Source organism: Oculina patagonica, chromosome 12, assembly GCF_052425735.1.
Source record: "Oculina patagonica isolate OP01 chromosome 12, crgOcupat, whole genome shotgun sequence".
In the NCBI taxonomy this organism is placed as follows: domain Eukaryota; kingdom Metazoa; phylum Cnidaria; class Anthozoa; order Scleractinia; family Oculinidae; genus Oculina; species Oculina patagonica.
The window spans coordinates 27,802,760-27,827,550 of NC_135769.1; the positions used below are offsets into that span (position 1 = coordinate 27,802,760).

The 24,791-nt window shown below is 37.8% G+C and overlaps 1 protein-coding gene across 2 annotated transcripts in view; it reads right to left on the reverse strand.

Moving 5' to 3' along the window:
- The window catches only part of LOC144632796 (uncharacterized), a 131,420-nt gene that overhangs the window by 18,531 nt on the left and 88,098 nt on the right, over positions 1-24,791 (reverse strand). The window contains exons 16-19 of one of the 2 annotated variants that reach the window (XM_078491526.1): positions 18,727-18,786; positions 18,011-18,112; positions 13,493-14,761; positions 13,007-13,456 (exon numbers count right to left, since the gene is read on the reverse strand). The exons of the other annotated variant lie outside the window; for it this stretch is intronic. Of the exons in view, the coding sequence (XP_078347652.1) occupies positions 14,636-14,761; positions 18,011-18,112; positions 18,727-18,786 (288 nt within the window). The 3' untranslated portion in view covers positions 13,007-13,456; positions 13,493-14,635. Of the gene's footprint in view, positions 1-13,006; positions 13,457-13,492; positions 14,762-18,010; positions 18,113-18,726; positions 18,787-24,791 lie in introns of those variants that run through there. 2 annotated transcript variants of the gene reach the window in all.

Genomic DNA, 24,791 nt, shown 5'->3' on the forward strand with positions numbered 1-24,791 from the left:
GGTTATGTAAGGCTATGTAGGGCTATGTAGGGTTATGTACGGCTATGTACGGCTATGTACGGTTATGTAGGGCTATGTACGGCTATGTAGGGTTATGTAGGGCTATGTAGGGCTGTGTAGGGCTGTGTATGGCTGTGTAGGGCTATGTACGGCTATGTAGGGCTATGTAGGGCTATGTAGGGCTATGTAGGGCTATGTAGGGCTATGTAGGGCTATGTAGGGCTATGTAGGGCTGTGTACGGCTATGTAGGGCTATGTAGGGCTGTGTAGGGCTATGTAGGGCTATGTAGGGCTGTGTAGGGCTATGTAGGGCTGTGTAGGGCTATGTAGGGTTATGTAGGGCTATGTAGGGTTATGTAGGGCTATGTAGGGCTATGTAGGGCTGTGTAGGGCTGTGTAGGGCTATGTAGGGCTATGTAGGGCTATTTAGGGCTATGTAGGGCTATGTAGGGCTATGTAGGGCTATGTAGGGCTATGTAGGGCTATGTAGGGCTGTGTAGGGCTGTGTAGGGCTATGTAGGGTTATGTAGGGCTGTGTAGGGCTATGTACGGCTATGTAGGGCTATGTACGGCTATGTAGGGTTATGTACGGCTATGTACGGCTATGTACGGTTATGTAGGGCTATGTAGGGTTATGTAGGGCTATGTAGGGTTATGTAGGGCTATGTAGGGTTATGTAGGGCTATGTAGGGCTATGTAGGGTTATGTAGGGCTATGTACGGTTATGTAGGGCTATGTAGGGTTATGTAGGGCTATGTAGGGCTATGTAGGGCTATGTAGGGTTATGTAGGGCTATGTAGGGCTGTGTAGGGCTATGTACGGCTATGTACGGCTATGTACGGCTATGTAGGGCTATGTAGGGCTATGTAGGGCTGTGTAGGGCTGTGTAGGGCTATGTACGGCTATGTAGGGCTATGTAGGGCTATGTAGGGCTATGTAGGGCTATGTAGGGCTATGTAGGGTTATGTAGGGCTATGTAGGGCTATGTAGGGCTGTGTAGGGCTATGTAGGGCTATGTAGGGCTATGTAGGGTTATGTAGGGCTGTGTAGGGCTATGTACGGCTATGTAGGGCTATGTAGGGCTATGTAGGGTTATGTACGGCTATGTACGGCTATGTACGGTTATGTAGGGCTATGTAGGGTTATGTAGGGCTATGTAGGGTTATGTAGGGCTATGTAGGGTTATGTAGGGCTATGTAGGGCTGTGTAGGGCTGTGTAGGGCTGTGTAGGGCTATGTAGGGCTATGTAGGGCTATGTAGGGCTATGTAGGGTTATGTAGGGCTATGTAGGGCTATGTAGGGCTGTGTAGGGCTATGTAGGGCTATGTAGGGTTATGTACGGCTATGTAGGGCTATGTACGGCTATGTAGGGTTATGTACGGCTATGAAGGGCTATGTACGGCTATGTAGGGTTATGTACGGCTATGTAGGGCTATGTACGGCTATGTAGGGTTATGTACGGCTATGTAGGGCTATGTACGGCTATGTAGGGCTATGTAGGGCTATGTAGGGCTATGTAGGGCTATGTAGGGCTATGTAGGGCTATGTAGGGTTATGTAGGGCTATGTAGGGCTATGTAGGGCTGTGTAGGGCTATGTAGGGCTATGTAGGGCTATGTAGGGTTATGTAGGGCTGTGTAGGGCTATGTACGGCTATGTAGGGCTATGTACGGCTATGTAGGGTTATGTACGGCTATGTACGGCTATGTACGGTTATGTAGGGCTATGTAGGGTTATGTAGGGCTATGTAGGGTTATGTAGGGCTATGTAGGGTTATGTAGGGCTATGTAGGGCTGTGTAGGGCTGTGTAGGGCTGTGTAGGGCTATGTAGGGCTATGTACGGCTATGTAGGGTTATGTACGGCTATGTAGGGCTATGTACGGCTATGTAGGGTTATGTACGGCTATGTAGGGCTATGTAGGGTTATGTACGGCTATGTAGGGTTATGTACGGCTATGTACGGCTATGTACGGTTATGTAGGGCTAGGTACGGCTATGTAGGGTTATGTAGGGCTTTGTACGGCTATGTAGGGCTATGTAGGGCTATGTAGGGTTATGTAGGGCTATGTAGGGCTGTGTAGGGCTATGTACGGCTATGTACGGCTATGTACGGCTATGTAGGGCTATGTAGGGCTATGTAGGGCTGTGTAGGGCTGTGTAGGGCTATGTACGGCTATGTAGGGCTATGTAGGGCTATGTAGGGCTATGTAGGGCTATGTAGGGCTATGTAGGGCTATGTAGGGTTATGTAGGGCTATGTAGGGCTATGTAGGGCTGTGTAGGGCTATGTAGGGCTATGTAGGGCTATGTAGGGTTATGTAGGGCTGTGTAGGGCTATGTACGGCTATGTAGGGCTATGTAGGGCTATGTAGGGTTATGTACGGCTATGTACGGCTATGTACGGTTATGTAGGGCTATGTAGGGTTATGTAGGGCTATGTAGGGTTATGTAGGGCTATGTAGGGTTATGTAGGGCTATGTAGGGCTGTGTAGGGCTGTGTAGGGCTGTGTAGGGCTATGTAGGGCTATGTAGGGCTATGTAGGGCTATGTAGGGTTATGTAGGGCTATGTAGGGCTATGTAGGGCTGTGTAGGGCTATGTAGGGCTATGTAGGGTTATGTACGGCTATGTAGGGCTATGTACGGCTATGTAGGGTTATGTACGGCTATGAAGGGCTATGTACGGCTATGTAGGGTTATGTACGGCTATGTAGGGCTATGTACGGCTATGTAGGGTTATGTACGGCTATGTAGGGCTATTTACGGCTATGTAGGGCTATGTAGGGCTATGTAGGGCTATGTAGGGCTATGTAGGGCTATGTAGGGCTATGTAGGGTTATGTAGGGCTATGTAGGGCTATGTAGGGCTGTGTAGGGCTATGTAGGGCTATGTAGGGCTATGTAGGGTTATGTAGGGCTGTGTAGGGCTATGTACGGCTATGTAGGGCTATGTACGGCTATGTAGGGTTATGTACGGCTATGTACGGCTATGTACGGTTATGTAGGGCTATGTAGGGTTATGTAGGGCTATGTAGGGTTATGTAGGGCTATGTAGGGTTATGTAGGGCTATGTAGGGCTGTGTAGGGCTGTGTAGGGCTGTGTAGGGCTATGTAGGGCTATGTAGGGCTATGTAGGGCTATGTAGGGTTATGTAGGGCTATGTAGGGCTATGTAGGGCTGTGTAGGGCTATGTAGGGCTATGTAGGGTTATGTACGGCTATGTAGGGCTATGTACGGCTATGTAGGGTTATGTATGGCTATGAAGGGCTATGTACGGCTATGTAGGGTTATGTACGGCTATGTAGGGCTATGTACGGCTATGTAGGGTTATGTACGGCTATGTAGGGCTATGTACGGCTATGTAGGGTTATGTACGGCTATGTAGGGCTATGTAGGGTTATGTACGGCTATGTAGGGTTATGTACGGCTATGTACGGCTATGTACGGTTATGTAGGGCTAGGTACGGCTATGTAGGGTTATGTAGGGCTTTGTACGGCTATGTAGGGCTATGTACGGCTATGTAGGGTTACGTACGGCTATGTAGGGCTATGTAGGGTTATGTACGGCTATGTAGGGCTATGTAGGTTTTGTCCGAAATAAAAATCGTTCGAAATTTTTGCAAGTTGTGTAGAACCTCAGGCTGTTGATCGATAGAATATACCGTGTTAACTTAAAATGCCTCAGAGGGAGCATTTGGCTTCTTTGCAGATTAGGTAAACCAATCGAATGCAATTCAGTGTACGCGTTGTCACTTCCCTGTCACATATGGTTAGCTGGAAGTTCACTTCTATAAACGGGCACAGTGTGCAAAATTTGCTTGAGGTATAAAGCCTGTGTTTAAGAGTACAAGAACATGGACAAGAGAAGTAATCTTATAACCTCTGTTAGTTTTTGCGACCTTACGTCTCAAGACCGCAAAAAGATAAAAAATAATCTGGCATATAAACCATTAGCCGAAAAAATCAAATGACTTTTCATTGGCGTCGCTAACTATCCCGCCAAAACATGTTTACAAACGAAAGCAAGTAAAGTGATAAAATTTGCCTTTAAAGAAGCTAGAACTTGTTGTTGTTGAACTTCATGAAAGCAAGATGATTTCCTTTAATAACGACTTTTTGATTTATTTTCTAAAAACTGTTTTGATTTATACAAAGGAATAAAATTCACTGAAGTCTTAACTTAATTAGTACATAGTTTGCCGGATACGATTAAATAAACTGATACGACAAAGTGAGGTGGCAGAGATATATTGTTCGTTCGAGTTTAAATCCTCCCTTGAGATATTAGTCCGGTATTTAGTATCAAAACTTAGTCACTATTCATGGTAAACATCTAGTGGAGTTGTAGAATACACGCAGTGAAGTCAGTAAAAAAATATTATAATGCTAGTTAGGAAAGAAATTAATTTCTACAAACTTTTATTGTAAAACACCAAAACAACTCTTTACAGTGTATAACTAGTTTTTAAGAGCGGAATTCTCTATCTTTTTAGAATTTTCGGACAAAAAGGTTAAAATCGAATTTTTTTTTATAACGCCAAAATGACCCTTTGGGTGAACTATTTTTGAAAATATTATGTAAAACTTCCAGCGAGTTTTATTTTTTGAGAAAACGAGGAAAGTTTGTAATTCGAGCTCATGCTGTCTGAACGCCGAGGAAAACTAATTAATTGACAGCAATTTCGTGGCATTTTAGATGCGCTCGTTCTCAACTTCAGAAACTTGCCTTGAGTTCATTTTTACATGAGTATTTAACCATCCCTAGGTCTTCCTTTTAAACAGAAAATCTTCCTGAAATATGTAATTGTTGACACATTTTTACCGCGTTAAAAATTCTATCGATCGCAATTTAATTTACATACCGAATTTGACCTAACTTCAGAGGGCTAGAACACCAAGGGTATACGCTTCTATAGGTAAAACATGGGTTCTTCGGAAAGCCCTATTCTTCCCTCTTATCATATCCAAAGCGTTAGTTTGGCCCGTAAAAAGTGAGTGCGCTAGCACGAAAAATATACAGGCAATTTTGACATGTTTCCGCCATAATTTCCATTCTGCAGTCAAACGGGTAATGTCGAACTTAATTGTTAAAACGAATTAAATTTGGTCTTATGCTTCGCCGTTATCAGTTTCAATGAGTTTAATTTTTTGCAACAAAACTACAATATCTCAATTATTAACAGAAAGGAACAGTTTTAATAAAAATAAATAAATAAAGCAACAAACAAGACATGCTCACCTTCATTGTGCCGCCGTTAATTTATGCGAGGGAAGATAATTGTCGCTGTATGTTGTTTTCATTTCCACTGAAGCGTTTCCTTCCACTTCCACAGTTTTTAAATATAAGAATACCCTTTTTACGCATATACATCTCAATTTAGACGACATTCCTGACATTTAGCAAGAAATCTTATCCACCAAAACGGCAAATTCGTGCTATGTGCTGTTTGACTTTACTCGTCACGCAAGAGAATTTATTGATATCATATTTCCAACACAAGTTGACGTGACGTAGGGACGGACCATTGAAATATCCGGTGGGGTGTTGACTTTTTCCAAAAAAAACTGTTTCAAGAAAAAAAGGGATGTGACATAGTGCATTGTTGAAAAAACAAAACGAGAACAAAACAAAACTAGGTTCAATAACCATAAGCTTTCCTTCAAACATCGCAAGCATTCACACGACACTGTACTATCAAAGTACATTTGGGACCTGAAAGACAACAACACCGAATTTTCGATCAAGTGGTCCATTGTCACGAGAGCAAGCGCTTACAGGGGAAACCCGTCACGCTGCAATTTGTGTCTGACGGAGAAGCTCTGCATACTATCAGCTGACAGATCCACCCTCTTGAACAAAAGATCTGAGCTTGTTAGCAAGTGCAGGCACGAAAACAAGTACTACGCGGCCAATCAGAGACAGGATCGTTCCAACCGTCCTCCATGAACGTAGTTTAAATTGTATTTCACCGCATCTAACGGTACAGTCTGATGATCGCTTCGTGCGTGAAACTCTGAGTAACTGTCCGTGAAGTTTCTATCTTTAATTATTGTATGTGTAAAAATAAATAGAAAAGAAAGAGTTTTGGGTTGTTCTGATAGACAGGGAGAATGAATAAATTTTTCCGCTACTTCGCCTGCAGAAGACCCTCGCAACTTTTTCCGCTCGCCTTTATTCTCGTTAATCGCATTTTTTCGTGCTACTCCCAAAGTGTTCACCAGGGTTCTAGGTCAGCTACAAGCAAAAGAAATTAGCAATGGTCGCCCGGTTTACGTTTGGCGGATAAAATTTCAGCCGCCGCATGGTTTAAATTACCGTATTTTCTCGATTAAACGCCGGACCTCGATTAAACGCCGGCCTCGTATAAAAGCCGGGTCAAAATTGCTTATTTTTTAATAAACGCCGGGGGCGTTCGTTCGTTGCTATGAATGGAACTAGTTCGGTATGCTACTTTGGAATTTTCAATGAACGCTGGCGTAACATAGCTAGGATGGACGTTGTACAACAAAATATAACCTTATTCACCTAGTTTTCGCATTCCCGTCTTTCTTACTGACGCATTTTCGTTCTTGTGTTAGTGCTTACAGGCGTTGAAATCACGAGAAACCCTCAGTTCGAGGCGTTTATGAACTTAAAACTTTGTATCCATAACCTTTACTTCATGCTCTTTTGTGTAGTTAAAATACCGTTTATGTTCCTTTTGTCATAAATCATGGTCGCAACATAAACGTGTTCAATCCGCAATAATGTACCTTTGAGAAACTGTAAAACTTAGATGGCCAGGGAAAGTTTTTCGGGGCAAAACGAAGAGCAAAATCGCCTTGCTTTGTAAAACTGCCCCTTGGTCTCGGAGATCGACAAAAACAAATCAATCTGAAAATTTGACAGAAATTTGCCTTCCGTTAATAAACGCTCGGCCCGGATTAAACCCCGGCTTCAAATAAACGCCGGGTCCACCAATCCAAGTTCGAAATAATCGCCGGGGGTGCTTAATTGAGAAAATACGGTAATAAAAAAATAGGGAACATCATGATCTGACATACAAATACGAGTTGTAACCACCCTAAATTAATGTTTTTAATGTGTACGGATACTGGATCTTTCCATAATATTCGGACAAAATTTCTTCAGACCTGTAAGAAGTATAGTTGACGTCTATTAGTGTCACACATAAATAGATCAAAATACACTGTTTTTATTTATAAGAATCTAGTTAATAAGAATATCAAGGCTGAAATTTGCGAATTTTTAAAAATATTTTAAGAATAAATCTGAGACTGAGATTTTGAAAAGAATATAATTTTGTGTTGAAATTTGTAAATAGAATAGAACGGACCGTCTCTAAACGGCAAAACCTTTTACTATCCAATAACACGATAAAAATTTGCACTATCCAAAATGTTCGATGCCCACGATAGTTCGATGAACAGTACATGCAGTGCCGTAGCAAGTGGAGGGCCGGCCAGGGGGGCGTGTCCCCCAGTTTTTTTTCCCGAAAAGTAAAAACAGACCTGTATAAAATGTTGAAAAATAAAATTTTATCTCCCGAGATGTTTGAAACAATAACTCATTTTTTTAACGTACATACGTGCTAATTAAAAGTTCTAAGGCAACTCAGACAGTTTTTAAATAACTACAAACTTACCATGATAGACTACGAGCAGTCCCTATTTTTTCGCAGAGTCCGTCGAGCTTATAGCGAAAAAATTACGCTTCTCGCCTTGCCCCGCCTCCTCCCCCCACGCGTAATTTTTTTCGCTTTTTTCGCTATAAGCTCGACGAACTCTTCGAAAAAAAAATTCGCTTCAAGCTCGACGGACTCTGCGAAAAAATAGGGACTGCTCGTAGTCTATTACCATGATGACTCTAAAAGGTGAAACATTTGCTGGTTTCATGATACAGAGACAGTCGGTTTTCTATTTTGTAATTGACGTTAATAGTATTATGCTCTCTTCAATGTGCATTGGTTTGCTAAGACAGTGTAGGAAGTAAAGAATTCGAAATATGCGTAAATCACAAATAGCTCTTGAAAAACGCTGGAAATAGCATTTCCAAGCCTCTGGATTTCAAAATTTTCTGCAGGGGAGGGGGGGGGGGGGGTATGCCCCCAGAACCGCTAGCAGCTCGCGCCTCCGGCGCTCACGTGCCCCTCCTCCCTTATTTTACCTTTGCTACGGCACTGACATGATCAATAGATACCCATTGAGTACTAAACGGAAATGTTAAACGATATAAACGAGTATAAGAATGTTCATAAGAATATTTTCATTCTAAATTCAGCAGAAAACCTGAGTCGGAAAAACAACAGATTTATCTAATGGGCGTACAATTAAATATAGACAACTGAAAGCAAGGCTGATCGTATATTACGTGAAAGGTTGACTTGGCGAGACACCACCGCGACTAGAACCGATACAGAAGATTGCAACCGCAGACAGCTTTCTCGTTCTTATTGGGACTCAATGCGGTGTAGCAAATCTAAATGACACCAGCTCGAAGAGCCAACGCAAATATATTGCCCAATAACCCGTACACTGTATCAAGTTCCGTACTTTGCTGGAGGAGGGTGGGGGCAAACATTTTTGACCTACTTGTCTGGAGGATTTTATTCTAGGGCCGGGAACAAGCATTGCAGCGACATTTGGGGGCTCCTGGGACCGTTTAGTTTGCCGATGGGGTTAAAGGGGAGGGATTTGATTATGCCTGTTAAATATATTGTCCCTTTCTTTATCAGAACGTCTTCCCCTGTTCCCCCACAAAATCCAAATGTTTAATACGATCCCTCCACCCCCCCCCCCCCAAAAAAAATAAAACTCCTCCTTTAAAAGATGACAACTACTTCTCGTTTTGGTTCTTTCATTACCTTATTTTTTTTAACTATGCACTATGTCGCATCCCTTTTTTCTTGAAACAGTTTTTTTGGAAAAAGTCAACACCCCATCGGAATATTTCAATGGTCCGTCCTACGTCACGTCAACTTGTGTTGGAAATATGATATCAATAAATTCTCTTGCGTGACGAGTATAGTCAAACAGCACATAGCACGAATTTGCCGTTTTGGTGGATAAGATTCTTGCTAAATGTCAGGAATGTCGTCTAAATTGAGATGTATATGCGTAAAAAGGGTATTCTTATATTTAAAACTGAGAAGTGGAAGGAAACGCTTCAGTGGAAATGAAAACAACATACAGCGACAATTCTCTTCCCTCGCATAAATTAACGGCGGCACAATTGCAAGGTGAGCATGTCTTGTTTGTTGCTTTATTTATTTTTTTTATTAAAACTGTTCCTTTCTGTTAAAAATTGAGATATTGTAGTTTTGTTGCAAAAAATTAAACTCATTGAAACTGATAACGGCGAAGCATAAGACCAAATTTAATTCGTTTTAACAATTAAGTTCGACATTACCCGGTTGACTGCAGAATGGAAATTATGGCGGAAACATGTCAAAATTGCCTGTATATTTTTCGTGCTAGCGCACTCACTCTTTACGGGCCAAACTAACGCTTTGAATATGATAAGAGGGAAGAATAGGGCTTTCCGAAGAACCCATGTTTTACCTATAGAAGCGTATACCCTTGGTGTTCTAGCCCTCTGAAGTTAGGTCAAATTCGGTATGTAAATTAAATTGCGATCAATAGAATTTTTAACGCGGTAAAAATGTGTCAACAATTACATATTTCAGGAAGATTTTCTGTTTAAAAGGAAGACCTAGGGATGGTTAAATACTCATGTAAAAATGAACTCAAGGCAAGTTTCTGAAGTTGAGAACGAGCGCATCTAAAATGCCACGAAATTGCTGTCAATTAATTAGTTTTCCTCGGCGTTCAGACAGCATGAGCTCGAATTACAAACTTTCCTCGTTTTCTCAAAAAATAAAACTCGCTGGAAGTTTTACATAACATTTTCAAAAATAGTTCACCCAAAGCGTCTTTTTGGCGTAATAAAAAAAAATTCGATTTTAACCTTTTTGTCCGCAAATTCTAAAAAGATAGAGAATTCCGCTCTTAATATTTTATACAAATTTATCCTACTTATTCACTTCTATCTTTACATTTTACCTAATACCTTATTATCACTACTTTTAGTATATACCTGATTGAAGAATCGTTGACCTATGAAAGGCATAAACTATGAACGATGTGACCCAAATGTTTACTGGGAAATCGAAAAATAATGTTTGTCTGGGCAGAATAGACAAGATACCACAAATGTAAGTCGACAGGTTGCATAAAATCATGCTCTTTATTATAAGGCTTTCGAAGAAAGGAAAAATCTTGATTATCAATAAAAGAAATGTTACTAAGCTTCGTATCGTTCATGGTTTATGCTTTTCACAGGGTCAACGTTTCCTCAATTAGGTGTATACATGTACCATGTAGTGTTTTTTGCGTGCTCTGATTGGTTAACTCGGAGGTGATTAGCAAAGTACCGATACTATACACCTCCAAGCAGCTGAAGAGAAACAACACGGCTTTGCTTTGGTTACCAAAAATAATGTTTTGGTACGCTAGTTATTCAGCTAATTGTCTACTACACATTAATGTATATATTGTTTACATGCTGCAAGAGGTTCCCATTAACAAGCACTGCCTGCCTGGGCAAGTTGTTTGCCCACCAATGAGGCCTTCCAAGAGGGGTAGCCATGTCGCATTGTTCCTGGAATAACCCTTGTCGCCTAGCCAACCAGGCTAGGCGACACTGTCGTTTTTTCCTCCTATTGTGTTGCTGTCGCATTTCGGTGCTGTAATAATGTCACTTGTCACTGTTAAAATGTTCTGTGTCGCTGGTACTCAGGGTCATGTCACTTGTCGCTTTTACCCCTTGGAAGCCCACACCAATTTGTAAACTAAATTAATGTTAACTATGACAAGCATACAACTGAATTAGGGCAGGCAAAATTTGAGAGCAGCTTTTCTGACCTGAAGGGCATGCTGGAATTCAAGCTATTCAAGCTTTTTTTTTTTCGAGCCCTGTCCTTATACCTCAAGGTCTATTTTAACAGACTGTTGTGATATACCGTAAAATTCCAGTTAAAAGCCACCCCCTGGTTATAGGCCCATGATCTACCTGGAAACAAAAAATACATCGGGTTATAAGCCCCCCGGATATAAGCCCACCTCTACTAGATGACAGTACTGAAGGAGGGGGGGGATGTTCCTTTATTATGACATTTAAACTTAAAAATGTATTTCGATCAACACTGTCGTGGTTTGTTTGAAATATTTTTTTTCCGCTTATAAGCCCTCCCAGGTATAAGCCCCTCTGTTTATAAGCCCACCCAAAACCCCTTACGAAGTTGTATAAGTTCAGGGCTTATTCAATCTTTAAACGGGAATTCAATACAACACTGAATGTTGATTAAAATGATTTTAATATCGGATGGAACTAGTCAACCATGAAATGTCACACAAGGTGTTTTCTTACCATTCTGTTTGTCAGTCGCAACATTGTTTGACGCAGGTAAAGGGTATGGGGGTGCATTTTTTGTTTCCCCGACAACCTTTCTCAATTTAGCTGTATGTAAACAAAAACAAACAAGGGGGGATGAAGATATTGAGGGGGGGCTCCGAAAATTTTTAGACACCCGAAGGGGGGGGGGGCTCTGAAAAAATTGTTGGGCTAGGAAGGGAGGGCTCCGAAAATTTGTGTACTTCAAAACCAACACATGACATCAACAAACAGATCGGATGGTTTTCAACTCAACAGTATAATGACCTGTGCAACTCAGCTATATCACATGGTTTACAGATATAACAAATGTAGTCTCAGTACAGTGGAACCCCGCTTTACGGACACCCGCTTAATACGGACACCCCAGAATTACGGACAATTTGGTTGGTCCCGACGAAAACCTCATACATTTTCTCTTAAATTAACCCGCTTAATACGGACACTCGTTAATACGGACAACGGACACTTTTTCGCGTCCCGAGTGACACCCTGTCATACTTTGTCAACCCCACTTTACGGACACTGTTTATCTGTGCACTGTCAATTTTCATTGTCGCGATTATTTGCTAACTTCGCCCTGGTCGAATAATGACAGAATTGGACGAGTTAAAACGATTTTATTACAAAGAGGGGCTAAATGGCGTGATATCCAAAAGTTTTGTCGACTCTACAGTCCGCCTGGTTGTGTGGCAAGCTAAAGATATAACAGAGACAAGATAAGCAAGGCTGACACTACGTAGAAATGAAAAAACCTTAACGGGACAACGACATGATAGAGTCCAAACTGATATTTCGAATTCTTGACCTATTGAGCAATAGTCACGCGGCTGTGATCAATGGGCGAGTGTTTGAATTTGAGCCCATCCGGATTGTCATTACCACGAGCACTTTATAGACAACTGTCTTTGCGCTGGTTGTTCTATTCTGTGCGGCATATACTCTGCTGAAGAGACCCAATCAGGTCGAAACAGCTGTCCAGAGTTTGCATTTTTGACTTTCAGTTTGGACTCTATCATGTCGTTGTCCCGTTAAGGTTTTTTCATTTCTACGTAGTGTCAGCCTTGCTTATCTTGTCTCTGTATTTTTATTTTTGGCTGATTAGAGCTGTCGCCAGCTCCTACGTACACAGCAGCATTTTCGTCCGCGGTCCCTTGCTTTCTATTGTCAAAGATATAACAAATGTAGTCTCAGTACTGAATTATTACACTCTTGTAAATCCCAAAAATGCTTTAGAAAATTTCAGCAATTAGACATGCCCATCCTTTTTATTATAAAACCACATTGTTTCAACAAGATTCCAAAATCTGCTAACGGGAACTATAATAAACGATTACTCTGTAACAAGAAATTTTACTGTTTGTTTCTCACTGGATGTCGGATCGATTGTACAAACTTACTACTTTGCAGCTTTAATAAATCTATCAATCAAGTATTGGTAGTACTCAGTTCTCAGTGACCCCTTAATGGAAGACTAGGCACTCTGCGACAATAAATCAATAAATAATCAAGAACTCAACAGGGATCTCATCACAACTGGATCCGCCATAGTATAAATGTAATGATAATGTAATGTTTAATAGACACTCATTGCAGTATTAATAACTGAATTACAGAGTAAAAAACAAGCTAAGGTATAAATATAAACTATAAATATAAAAATTACAATATATATACAATAAAAGGTTATATTATAAACAAGCTAGTTCGAGGTGTAATATCGAAAAGTGATGAAGTCCTGAGAACGCTTCGTTCTGCGAGGTTTGATGGTAAAAACCACTAAAGACAATAACGGTAAACGTATTTGATACAGTCTAGCGATCTTTTATCAGCGGAGCAAAGGAATTGAACGAGGAGGGGGGGGAGGGGCTCTGAAATTTTTCGACTACCAAAGGGGGGACTCCTGACTCCTAAAAAATTGAACCGCTAGCGAGGGGGGCTGCTAAAATTTTAAGCTTCGAGTTTCAATATCTTCATTGCCCCCTCCCTCCCTTGTTATATTAAATGAACTTTCCCTTAGTCTACACAAATGTATAAGACTATGCTGTCTCTTAGTGGAAACTTTTATTTCATTTTACTTTTGAAATAAATAACTAAAAGTGGCTATAAGCCACTAAACTCGGAAAAGTTATTATGAAACAAGAATCGAAAACAACAAACTGACAAATACTGAAGGTTTGCTAATACAAATGATGTTATACTTTCCAAACTTCTGTTTACTTCACTTTGATTGTCATCAAATACTGATCGAGAGCAGACCGAAAGGCCAAGAGATAGAGTTCCTATCTGTTGCAAATTGATTTCTTTCTTTTTATTTTTCCTTTTTGTTATTTGAAGGTAACGAAACATAATAATAATAATATCATTGGCTATAAGTCGAGCGATTTTTTTTCACCAAATCGTACTGAAATAAATTCATCTTCAGCTGAGTGTTTTGGGTTAGTTTTTTTCTAACTGGTTCTAAAAAACCAAAGGTTTACGGTCTCGGCTTATAGCTGAATAAATATCATAATCTTATTTCAAGAAAACTGACATTAATACAATATTTCGGTTGGTGACTAAGCATGTTAATTTTATGTAATTTAACAAGAAATGTAGGTATCAGAGAAAAGGTCTAATTCTCTAGAGGCCTTAAAACACTTGCACGCATTGCGTGCATATGTCTAACAGGAAACGAGTGAAGGAGTGAAGGAGTGAATTCACTTCGCCCACTACAACTCTTTTCCGAGTTAAAAAGGTTGCTCTGACTCTGTCCCATGACCCATAAACTAAACTGAATCAGCCATCTTAACCTTTTTATTCCTAAAATGTCCTAACTAATTCCTATGATTTATATTCCCTTAATGCTGGTTATGAGATGGAAGCACATCACTGAGAGAGTACCTGCCAGGGTAAATTTCAACAAGCGACATGGCCCAAAAAGTAGCTGCAGCACATAAAATAAAATTGTGAAAAACAACGACCCTTTTGGTAAAACTTAAATTCCAACAACGACAAGCAATCTTCCTTCAATTTTACTACAGTACCGACAGCGACGTGAAGTGCGATAAAAAAGCGACATGGGTACAAGCGACACGGGATTCCCCCATGGCAGGGCCACCTGAGACAATATGCAGGTACAATCATATTATACTATCTACATTTTAATGATGTCACTATAAATGTTCAGCTGTACGTGTAACATCAGTTTAGTCCTTATGGAAAGCTGCAGCAATTCCAAATTCTTTGAAGTTAAAAACCTCCACAAAGTGTTTGGTTCTTTCTTCACGGGATTTTAAGACGTACTTGATGGTTATTGTCAGTGCAAGTGGGTTCTGAGAATAAAATATAAAGAAACTTGATTGGAAGCAGGTCATTTTGTAGTGCACCTACATTGTAATTGTTAGGACTTACAGCTGTAGTAGTTAGTGAAGATAATGAACCTGATCCCAAAAACGCATCAACCAAGGCAACATTCCACTGACACCCCACCGACACACTACCAACGGATTGGCTGACACAACACTGACCCACTAACAACATGCTGGCTGACACATTACCAAACACAGTTACAAATAAATTGCCATCAGTGAACTCTCAGTCCAAGTACAATTAATTTAAATAAACGGCACGCAATGCGTGCAGAAGCAATGACGTTTCAATATGGGATTTTTAAAAGAAAAAGAGTTAAAGCTGATTTCCAGTCCGTACTGCGCAGACTCGGGGTTTGTTTTCGTTTTTGTTTTGAATTCGTTGAAACGTTACACTTCGGTGACAGCATACATGAAGTTTTTTAGTCCGCCATTACACTTCGTTTACTTCAATAATTTCCGATGAGCTGAAACGTCGGTTTGAAATAGCGTCAAGGTTCCTCTACTCGTTATTATTTGTTCTGCAAGGATATCTGGCGTTAATAATGAAGAAAAAGGTAAGTTTGTCGCGGAATTTTTAGTTTTGCTTGTAAACATTCCTTCGTGTTGGGCTCCGATAAACATTGCAGCCGAGATTGCGCAGTACGGACTGGAATTCATCTTTAAAGGACAAGTATAGTTCTCACAGCTTCTGCTTGAAGCTTCTAATACTGCCCATTCTGGAATAACAAGCAGCCACCTAAAATGGCAGTAGAAAAGTATGTGAGCCAAGACTTGACCCACGTGACATCAATTCCTGTCGATCGTGCTTTTATTTATACACGATAAAAAATGATAGCTAATGATAAATGTGTTGGAACAGAAAACAGAGAACTGACGTAGATTTGCTCAATTGAACAACAGTAATATTTTATTTTAATATTTTATTTTTTTACATTTCCCTTTGATGCCTTGACGAAGCTTACGTTGTATTGTAGCGTGATGCCGATAAACAACATACGATACACGCGAGCAAGCTTAAGGTCAAACCGTATCTCGCTCACAGCGGCAATTTTATAGAAATTTCTGTCTTCTTAAACTACTAGAACTTATCGAATATAATTAGTCTTTTTCGTTTATACGCTGTAGTTTTCCTTTCTAACTGCACGGGAATATTTTGCTTTTGTGTTTTACATGGCGATTTCTTGTTAAGGGCCTGTTTATATGGAGTAGAGTTGTCCCTGGTAGGAGGGTTACCCTCTCCCCCGCGCTATCTTTTACCGAGCGTTTATATGAGAAAGTTGTCCCTGTTGACCGAGCCAAAACTTGGCCCTCTCGGTTCAAAAGACTGGCGAGAGTTATTTTGAAATATCTATTATGGCGGCCTTTTCTAAAATCAGGAACGCTGAAACATCGACGAAGACCACTTTGGACAAATTTACCGCCGACTTCGATGTTGTTTTGGCCGATTGCAACATTTGCGCATGCTCCGTATGTGTCAACTTGTCCCTGGTAGGCGAGGCAAAAATAACCAAACTGTTTATATGGAAAAAAAGTTGGCTCGCTCCCAAGGGTCACCCTATCTTCAAAGCGAGTGACCCTCCACCCAGGGTCACCCTGCCCCCCGAGCCAACTTTGCAATTTCTCATATAAACAGTTCGCAGCTATTTACAAAGAAACGTATGAAAAGCTCTCTCGCCCGGGGTGGCTCGGTATGAAGGGTAACCCTCCTACCAGGGACAACTCTCCTCCCTATAAACAGGCCCTAAGTTAAAAATGATTTCTGTTCGATTGCGCGTTATTCTGTAGCGTGACGCCGATAAAGTCGATAAACAACATACGATACACGGGAGCAAGCTTAAGGTCAAACGGTATCTCACTCACGCGGCCCAGTACGGTACTGTTTATTAAAAGAATTTAGAAATATCTGTCTTCTTAAACTACTAGAACTTATCGAATATAATTAGTCTCTTTCGTTTATACACTGTAGTGCTCCTTTCTAACTGCACCGGAATATTTGCTTTTGTATTTTACGCGGCGATTTCTTGTTAAGTTAAACTTGATTTCTGTTCGATCGCGCGAAAACGACAAAAAGACAAAAGGACAAAAAGATCCGATCGGTCGTTCGATGGCATAAAGCGATGACGTCACCACTACACGTCATCGCTTAAAAAGCCAATCAGTATGTAATAGTTTGTAAAAAATAATTACTGGTAAAGCTAAGCTGCACCTTGAAAGCACTGCTTTACAAAGGGCGGTAAGCCTTGAGCCATGTGGCTCATATTGCCAGAGCTTATTTCGGTTTCGGTAGCATTAAGCGGCTAGGAGTATTTCTACTCTCCCTGGATGGGATGCTAGTCCATTGCAGGATTACCCCCAGCATTATTTTGCCGGTACCCGAGAGTAAAGTGTCTTGTCCAAGAACACAACACAGTGACCCCAGCCAGGGCTGCAACCCGGGCTGTTCGATCAAGAGTCTGACACGCTAACCATTAGACCACTGCGTCTCCCACAACTGCTTTACATGGGAAGATCATAAAAATTCAAATTGTGCAAGGGTCCAGGAAATATCCATACCCACCCCAAGGTGGGTGATTGGAAATTTTGAGAGGAGAGGGGAAGGTTTCAAAAGCCAGTGAAAGTTTCTAAAGGAAAGTACCGTATTTACTCGAATAAGCGCCGCCCCCGAATAAGCGCCGCCGTCCTGATGCGGCGCTTATTCGAGAAATTCCATTTTACTTAAAACAGCACTACAAAGCAACTCTATAACAAACTTGGACATTCCTTTTTCATCAAAAGCGATGTTTTGCAGTTCAATGTGATTGTTTTACTGCTCGCCCATTAGTTTTCTATCCAACATTCTTACAATACGTAGTCCTGTAAATGTTGTGAAGGCCGCAAACTGTGCCAGGACAGCTAGCGCCACTTCTCTCTTCAGCAAGAGACGAATACTGACAATCAAAAGACGCTATTTTTAGTTACTGTAAAAGATTAGATTCTTTGTTGTGTCCAAATTTTAAATAAGCGCCGCCCTCAAATAAGCGCCGCCCTCGAATAAACGCCGCACTTGAGGCGCGAAAAATTTAATAAGCGCCGCGGCGCTTATTCGAGTAAATACGGTATGCTGCTGAACTGGAATATCCAGGAAGTTGAGAAGGTTTAAACCATAAAAACTTCCATGGGAAGGGCGGGTGACTGGATATTTTCTGGAACAATGCAATATTCAATTTATACCTTGAGTCTCTGAATGTTGTAGATCTCACTAATTTTCTCCACAGAACTTTGGGTAGGTCCATTTTGCTGTGGCGGCAGGCTGTGTGGAACTACTCCAGTATGCTGTTTAGAAGAAAAGATACTTATTTCACATACAATTTTGTGGGCAAAAGGTCATCAAAGACTTAATTGCATATTAACAGAAACTCATAAGACATTGAAACATCATGTGTTCACAGCGTTTTAACTTTCAGATTTGCCAAGTACAATATTTGAAAACACAAAGAGTTTGCATGCAAATGGGCTGTAATCGTAATGACACACACTTGTAACAACATTTTTGGTTTTCCAGTGAATTTCTTATTTTCCAAACTAAACGCCGTAAATTTCTTTCAGATAAGAAGTTGTATGTAAGTGACGTTGAATTTTTAGCCTCAACTACTAAATATTGACGAATAAAGAGATAACTTAATTAAACTTTATTCAACCAACTTGTTAAAAAACAAGACTTCGCCATCCAGCGCGAGCTAGCGCACGCTGTGAATTTAATCCAAAATTTGAAATTTTGATTGGCTATTTTTTCCTCTCGTGATTTTCAAAATCATGACGTACTTATGGAAACAAACATTTTCAGTGCAATGCTTTGTACGATACGAATCATAGGGAGTTACACGTTTCAACCCTTAAAGGGTTTCTGATATAATTAAATGTGACAAAATTAAAAACAAAAGCTTTACCTGTACAACCTTTCGCAGCATATTGGTGGTGCTTGGATTGAAGTAAAGACTCTGAACATCCTAAGACCACAGTGGTAAATATAATAACAAGAATTCATTTAACACAGTCACACAGACAACAGTAATAACAGAGCCAAAGAATGGACATTTCCTGTCAGATTCCAAAACTTTTAGGCCAAACAAGTAGTAATGTACTACACTCTGAGGCAAATTTGCCTTAGAGATGTAGTACATCACTACTGCCCGCCGACTGGAACAAATATGGGGACAAACATGGAATCAAAAATGAAATCAAAAATAGAATCAAAAATGGATTCAAATATTGGAATCAAATATTGGATCCAAAACTGAAATTCAAACCCTAGAAAACCAAGCCTGTAAAACCAAGCCTGAAAAAAACAACCCTAGGTCAACCCTAGAATCAAAATAAAAAAATCTCTTATACTCTTTTTTTAAATCTTGGATCTTAGTGCGTTTAAAAATCAAATCGCTCGCTCTGCTCAAACCCTAGGTCAAATTAATATCCATATGGATATGTTTCTATATTGGTATCTGATATGTATTTTATTGCGCGCTTGTCATATCCAAAGCTGTATACCTTTTCCTCATATTTGTTAACAATTTGTTTATTCTGTCTGGTTATCTTATTTTCATTTACTAATGTGAGTTCTTTAAAATCGCCCTTAACCATCTTAATCATATTTGTGTGATTTAGTATTTGTGAATTTTCATGATTAAGGGAAAAACCTTTAATAACACATTTCTGTTTATTATCGCCATATATGAAACTGTAGTTTTTAGGGCCACCGCTTACGAAGCTACCTTTTATAACATCACCGTCTAACTCATCTGTTAAATCGCCTAGCATATCGCCTGTTTCTATTGTCTTACCATTCTGGGATTCGATATACACAATACTATCTGTATCAAAATATAATACCTGTTTATCCAAATAGTCAAGTTTTTCATACAACATTAACCGTGCACTGCTAGTCGTGAAACAGGCTACATAGATATTTGTATTATAGGAATTATCAACAAACTGATCCTTATAAGTGTAACTCATCTGTACCATCTCATCAGTTATGAAATTCATGTTTAAATTACCAATAGTATCGTCGAGAACTACTTGATAAAATTCATTTATATCAGTTACGTATTTGCATTGATTCATGTTATTTCGTTGACCAAATTTCCCCCATAGTGAGTTTAAGCACATTTTTGCAATAGCTCGTAAACCTGAATTTTCATGTAATTCACCTAATTCAATGTCTAAATTCTTTTTAACTTTATTTCTAAAAATCATCTCGTCATTGTTATTTTTAAAATTATATTTTGTTGATTCAAGTTTTAGCTTCATGAATTTTTTTATATAACCTTTGAATAGATCATCGGATGACTTCTCAAAATGCCAAACCTCATATATTTTTATAATTTTATAGCCTTTTTCAATGGCCTTATTTAGTTCATCTGTTGTCCATGTGCCTATAAATGCTCGCTCACTTTCACTATGTTGGCATTTTGCTTGTTGCTTTGTTTTTGTACATGATATACACAGAGGGAACATTAGCTTTTCAGCTTTTTCACATTGGATTTTCACTGGTAAAACAGGATGATATAACCCTTTTGGTGGTAAAATTTTACATTTTATTAGTCCATACCATTTTTTATCGTATTTTTCTGGTGATATAATTTTTATAGGGTGTCCAATGGGGTATTTTTTATAGAACTGGACAGTGGGATATAAGGAGCAAAAATCTACGTATTTTCCGTATTCATCATCTTTGAATTTATAAAGTAGCTTTGTAGCATTTGTTCGACCACCAAAGAAAGCATCTCTCGGGTTTAGTGGGCTAACCACTTCTCTATTCCAATCATTTTTATAATATTTTTGGAAACATTTATCATTTTTTAATTTACATTCCCACATTTCAGTGAGATTGTAACCAGCAGTTGTTATTTTGTTATTTTTAACTTGTGTTTTATTATATAAAGTACCCATATCACATTGATTCTTATTATTGATTACATCAGGTTTGTAACAATGTGGACAACCATGCCAGAAACAACCTTGAAATTCATAAATAGTATTTGTAGATGCACAAAAACCATCTACTTTTAATTTGTTATTGTTGCATTTGATAACTTTTTCACCACCTTCCAAGGCATGTTGAATTTTAATTTTATTTTTATTACTTATGTAATCTTGCCATGCAATACTAACTGCACTATGGTTTTCTGTTTGAACAACATTATCAATCACAGCTATGGTATTTTTAGGCATATAATTACCTCTATAAATAGCCATACAAACACCAGCTATTGTGATGTATTTTAATGGATCGATATTTTCTTGATTCATGAAATCTTGCCTGAATTTTAACATACATCTTCTTAATATATCAACATCTGACCTACAGTATTCAATTAATTCTTTTTTGAAATCGAAAACATAATTTTCATTAACACGATCATTATACCATTGTAAAAATTTTTGTCTATCATGGGTTTTCATTTGATTATACCCATAATGCTTTTTAGAAGGTATTTTTCCTATATAGTTTTGATTACAAATTTTGTTGAAATAATGTGGGAAATATCCTTTCTTCAGCTCGTTTAAACCAAACGTTTTAGGAAACGATGATAATGGTTGTTGAATAAAATTTAAACTGTCGATTATTTTGATCCTTAACTGTGCTATTTCCATCATCATGATTTTTGCACCATTGTAAATACAGTAAGGTTTAAAACCATTATCAATACACCATTTAAGAATAAAATGGGAGTCGTACCCTTTGGAATTGTGAGCCAGAAGTGTGTATCCTTTATATTTTTCATTAAGAATACCACTACAAAAATCCTTAATATCATTGAAGATTAATTCATTACCATTAAAATCATGACAGATAGCAAGATTAACTTCATGTGTTCCAGTGTTTTGTGTACATTCGAAATCGAAAAATAAATATTTTTCATTATACGTTTTACATGAGTAGCAATAATCTTTTTTGGGAATGTTTTTATTTAATCGGCATGTTTTTTCGCTCTTTTTGATGCAATTTCCACCCTTGCATTTTATTTTTTTCATGAAACATTCATGCTTGTTTTCACAATATTTATTACAATTATTACACATTTTGAAACCGCATTTATGTATTTTAATATATGGTTTTAGTATGATTTGATTGCATTTTAAACATTTTGCTACACTGCTACATACTGAATCATCACTATCTTTTTTCGATCGGTTACTAGTATGGTTTTTGAAGCAAGTATTACCATGAAAAACACGATTGCATTGATTACATGTAACGTCTTTACCATTACATTTATTTCCATCTGGAAAATATTTGAAACAAGATAGACATTTTTGGGGGCATTTGTGTTTATCACGTCTCGTATAAGCTTTTTTACAAGAATGGCAGTAATATGCTACATCTAAAAAAGCTGTCATTGATTTTATGACATCAAAATGATTCCGTGTTTTGTATAAATAAATTTTATCCGTTTTACCATTATTGGATGTATATATGATTTCATTGAACTGCTCAGAATCGATAATGTTAATCTCAATATCTAAATGTGATGCAAAGCTATTTACATCTTCTAAAGAATTTCCATAATCATTAATTTCAACATTAGCATTATTATGAAGTTCTTTGGCTTGAATTTGTTGTAGTTTCCTACTTTTATTGAATCCATCTTTCAACTGAGTTGTAGTGTAATTCTCAGGGTGTAAATTAGCATAACCTGTTACTATTGCCCTAGCAAGGCATATTGAGTCGGTGTTTTTTATTGTGATAATGCATTGTTTCCTATTTACTGTTTGTTTTGATAAATGTAGTCGACCTTTACCTGAAGGTATTTTAACAGATTGAATAATTATTTTGCAATTTTCTAAATTTATTTCTTTATACTCCAACGTATTGATTACATCTGAAAGTTGATTTAACTTGAAATCAGAAACTTTTAACAATTTTGTTGAGATAGGATGATCTAATTCATCATTTGAAATTACCAATCTGAATCTATCATTACCTTTTAACTGCCTTTTCTTTATTGTCATTTCAACCATTTTTTCAAAGACACTGAAAACATCATTTTTATTATTTATGAAATTTTTACGTACATTTATTTTGAATTCATTGGTATAAGCATTGAATTTTTTATTCGCTGTATTTCCGATTTCAGTTATTTTGAATAGAGGTTGGTCATTCGATGTTGAATCAAAAATGCTGTCATCGAAATTAAATTCATTTGAGACCTTAGTTCTAGGCAATGGAACAGGCTTTTTACTTCTTGGCAATGGCACAGGCTTGTAATCGTCTTTAAATTCAAGAGGTGGTAATATTATTTTGTCTTCGTAATCCTGAACCATTTGTTTAACGTTTCGTCGTGGGCTTGCTTTTGGAGGCCTAGGTTTGTAAACTCTTGGTTGGTTTGCTTTTAGTGATAATATCATTTTTATAAGATCGGTTTTCGATAGCTTAGCTAGATCTGATTCGTTCATATTATTAGATGAGATATTTTTTTTTTCCATTTTCATATTTATAGTAAATTAATTTTTCTTTAAGTGTTTTTATAGTAAAATAATTTTTTTGATTTTTCATTTTTTTAAATAACTAGATATATTATATATTTAGTCATTGTAAAAGTGCATGATGTGTTGATTATATGTATCATTCTTCATCGATTATTTCAAAACTATCATCATCTCGTAGACCGGCTAATATACTATTTGTGATGTGTTTTTTTGTCTTTATATGCATCCATTTTGATGCTAAATTACTGTTATAATCACAAATATCGCATTTCCAAGATTTTGAAAGCATATATTGGGTTTTGCTTTTTTTAATAGCGTTTTTTTTGTCAGTATCGTTAAAATATTTTTGTTTTCTTCCCATTATTATAGTATAATAATATTTCTTTATATCATTAACTATAAATATTTTTGATGCGTTTAATTGATGATATATAAGAATTTATTTATTTATATATTATATAGAACGTAAAATGAAAATACCGAAAGAAATATTTTATGATATAGAACGTAAAATGGAAAAACCTAAAAAGATAACATTTGATGATATACATTCTCCTGAAATGACTTTTATTGAAGAAGGCGAACAAATAATATTAGATGGAGTTAAAATATTTTTACATCCCCAATTCCCAGAATTTGGCTGCACTTATAATTGCATAGTTGTCGATACCTGTTCGGGAAAAGAAGTTGAATCGGTTTTTATTGATGGTGTTAAAAATGTAATTTTGAAACTTCAAAATTCGGTTGAATATATATATATTATTATGTCAAAATTTTGTCTGGAATGCTTCTTTAATACTTATATTCCTATTGAAAAAGATGGAGTTAAAATAATGACGCATCCGAAATTTGAAGTTTATGGATTTGATGTTCATGGTTGTAAAGTTATTGATACCAAATCTAAAAAAGAGGTTGAATCGATTTTTATTGATGGTATTAAATGCGTTATTTTAAAGTACGATCATTTGATTGTTTATCGAGTTATATTGTGTTTTGTAAATGAATGCTACTCTGATAAAAATAATGGCTTCCTTGATTGCAATGATCTTTTTCCTGCAGAAAGAGAATAAAAATATATAAATCTAAATATATGATATAGATGTGTTGTGATTTGCAAATTCATTTGGAAATTCGAATATGTGAACCAAAAAGATATGCCCAGTGATTTTATAAAAAATGCCAAATGTTAGACCCAAAGGAAGTATCAAAAAGAGCAAAAAATACGAATAAAGTATATCATATATATTAATAACCAGTAATAAAATATTATTGGTTGTTATAATACAACGAAAGTCAGTACTAAATACTGCGAAAATCGATATGCCATCTAATACATATCTACTCAATATATGTTAGATAATTATAGCCTTATGTAGTTTTATAGTGCGTTTAGATATAAACAGATAATTATTTTCTTTAATATATATATAGAATGACTGATATAACATTAAATATCAAACACCTTTTAGAATCTGATCAAAGCTCGAATGATATAGCCTTCATTAATAAAATGTATTGTATT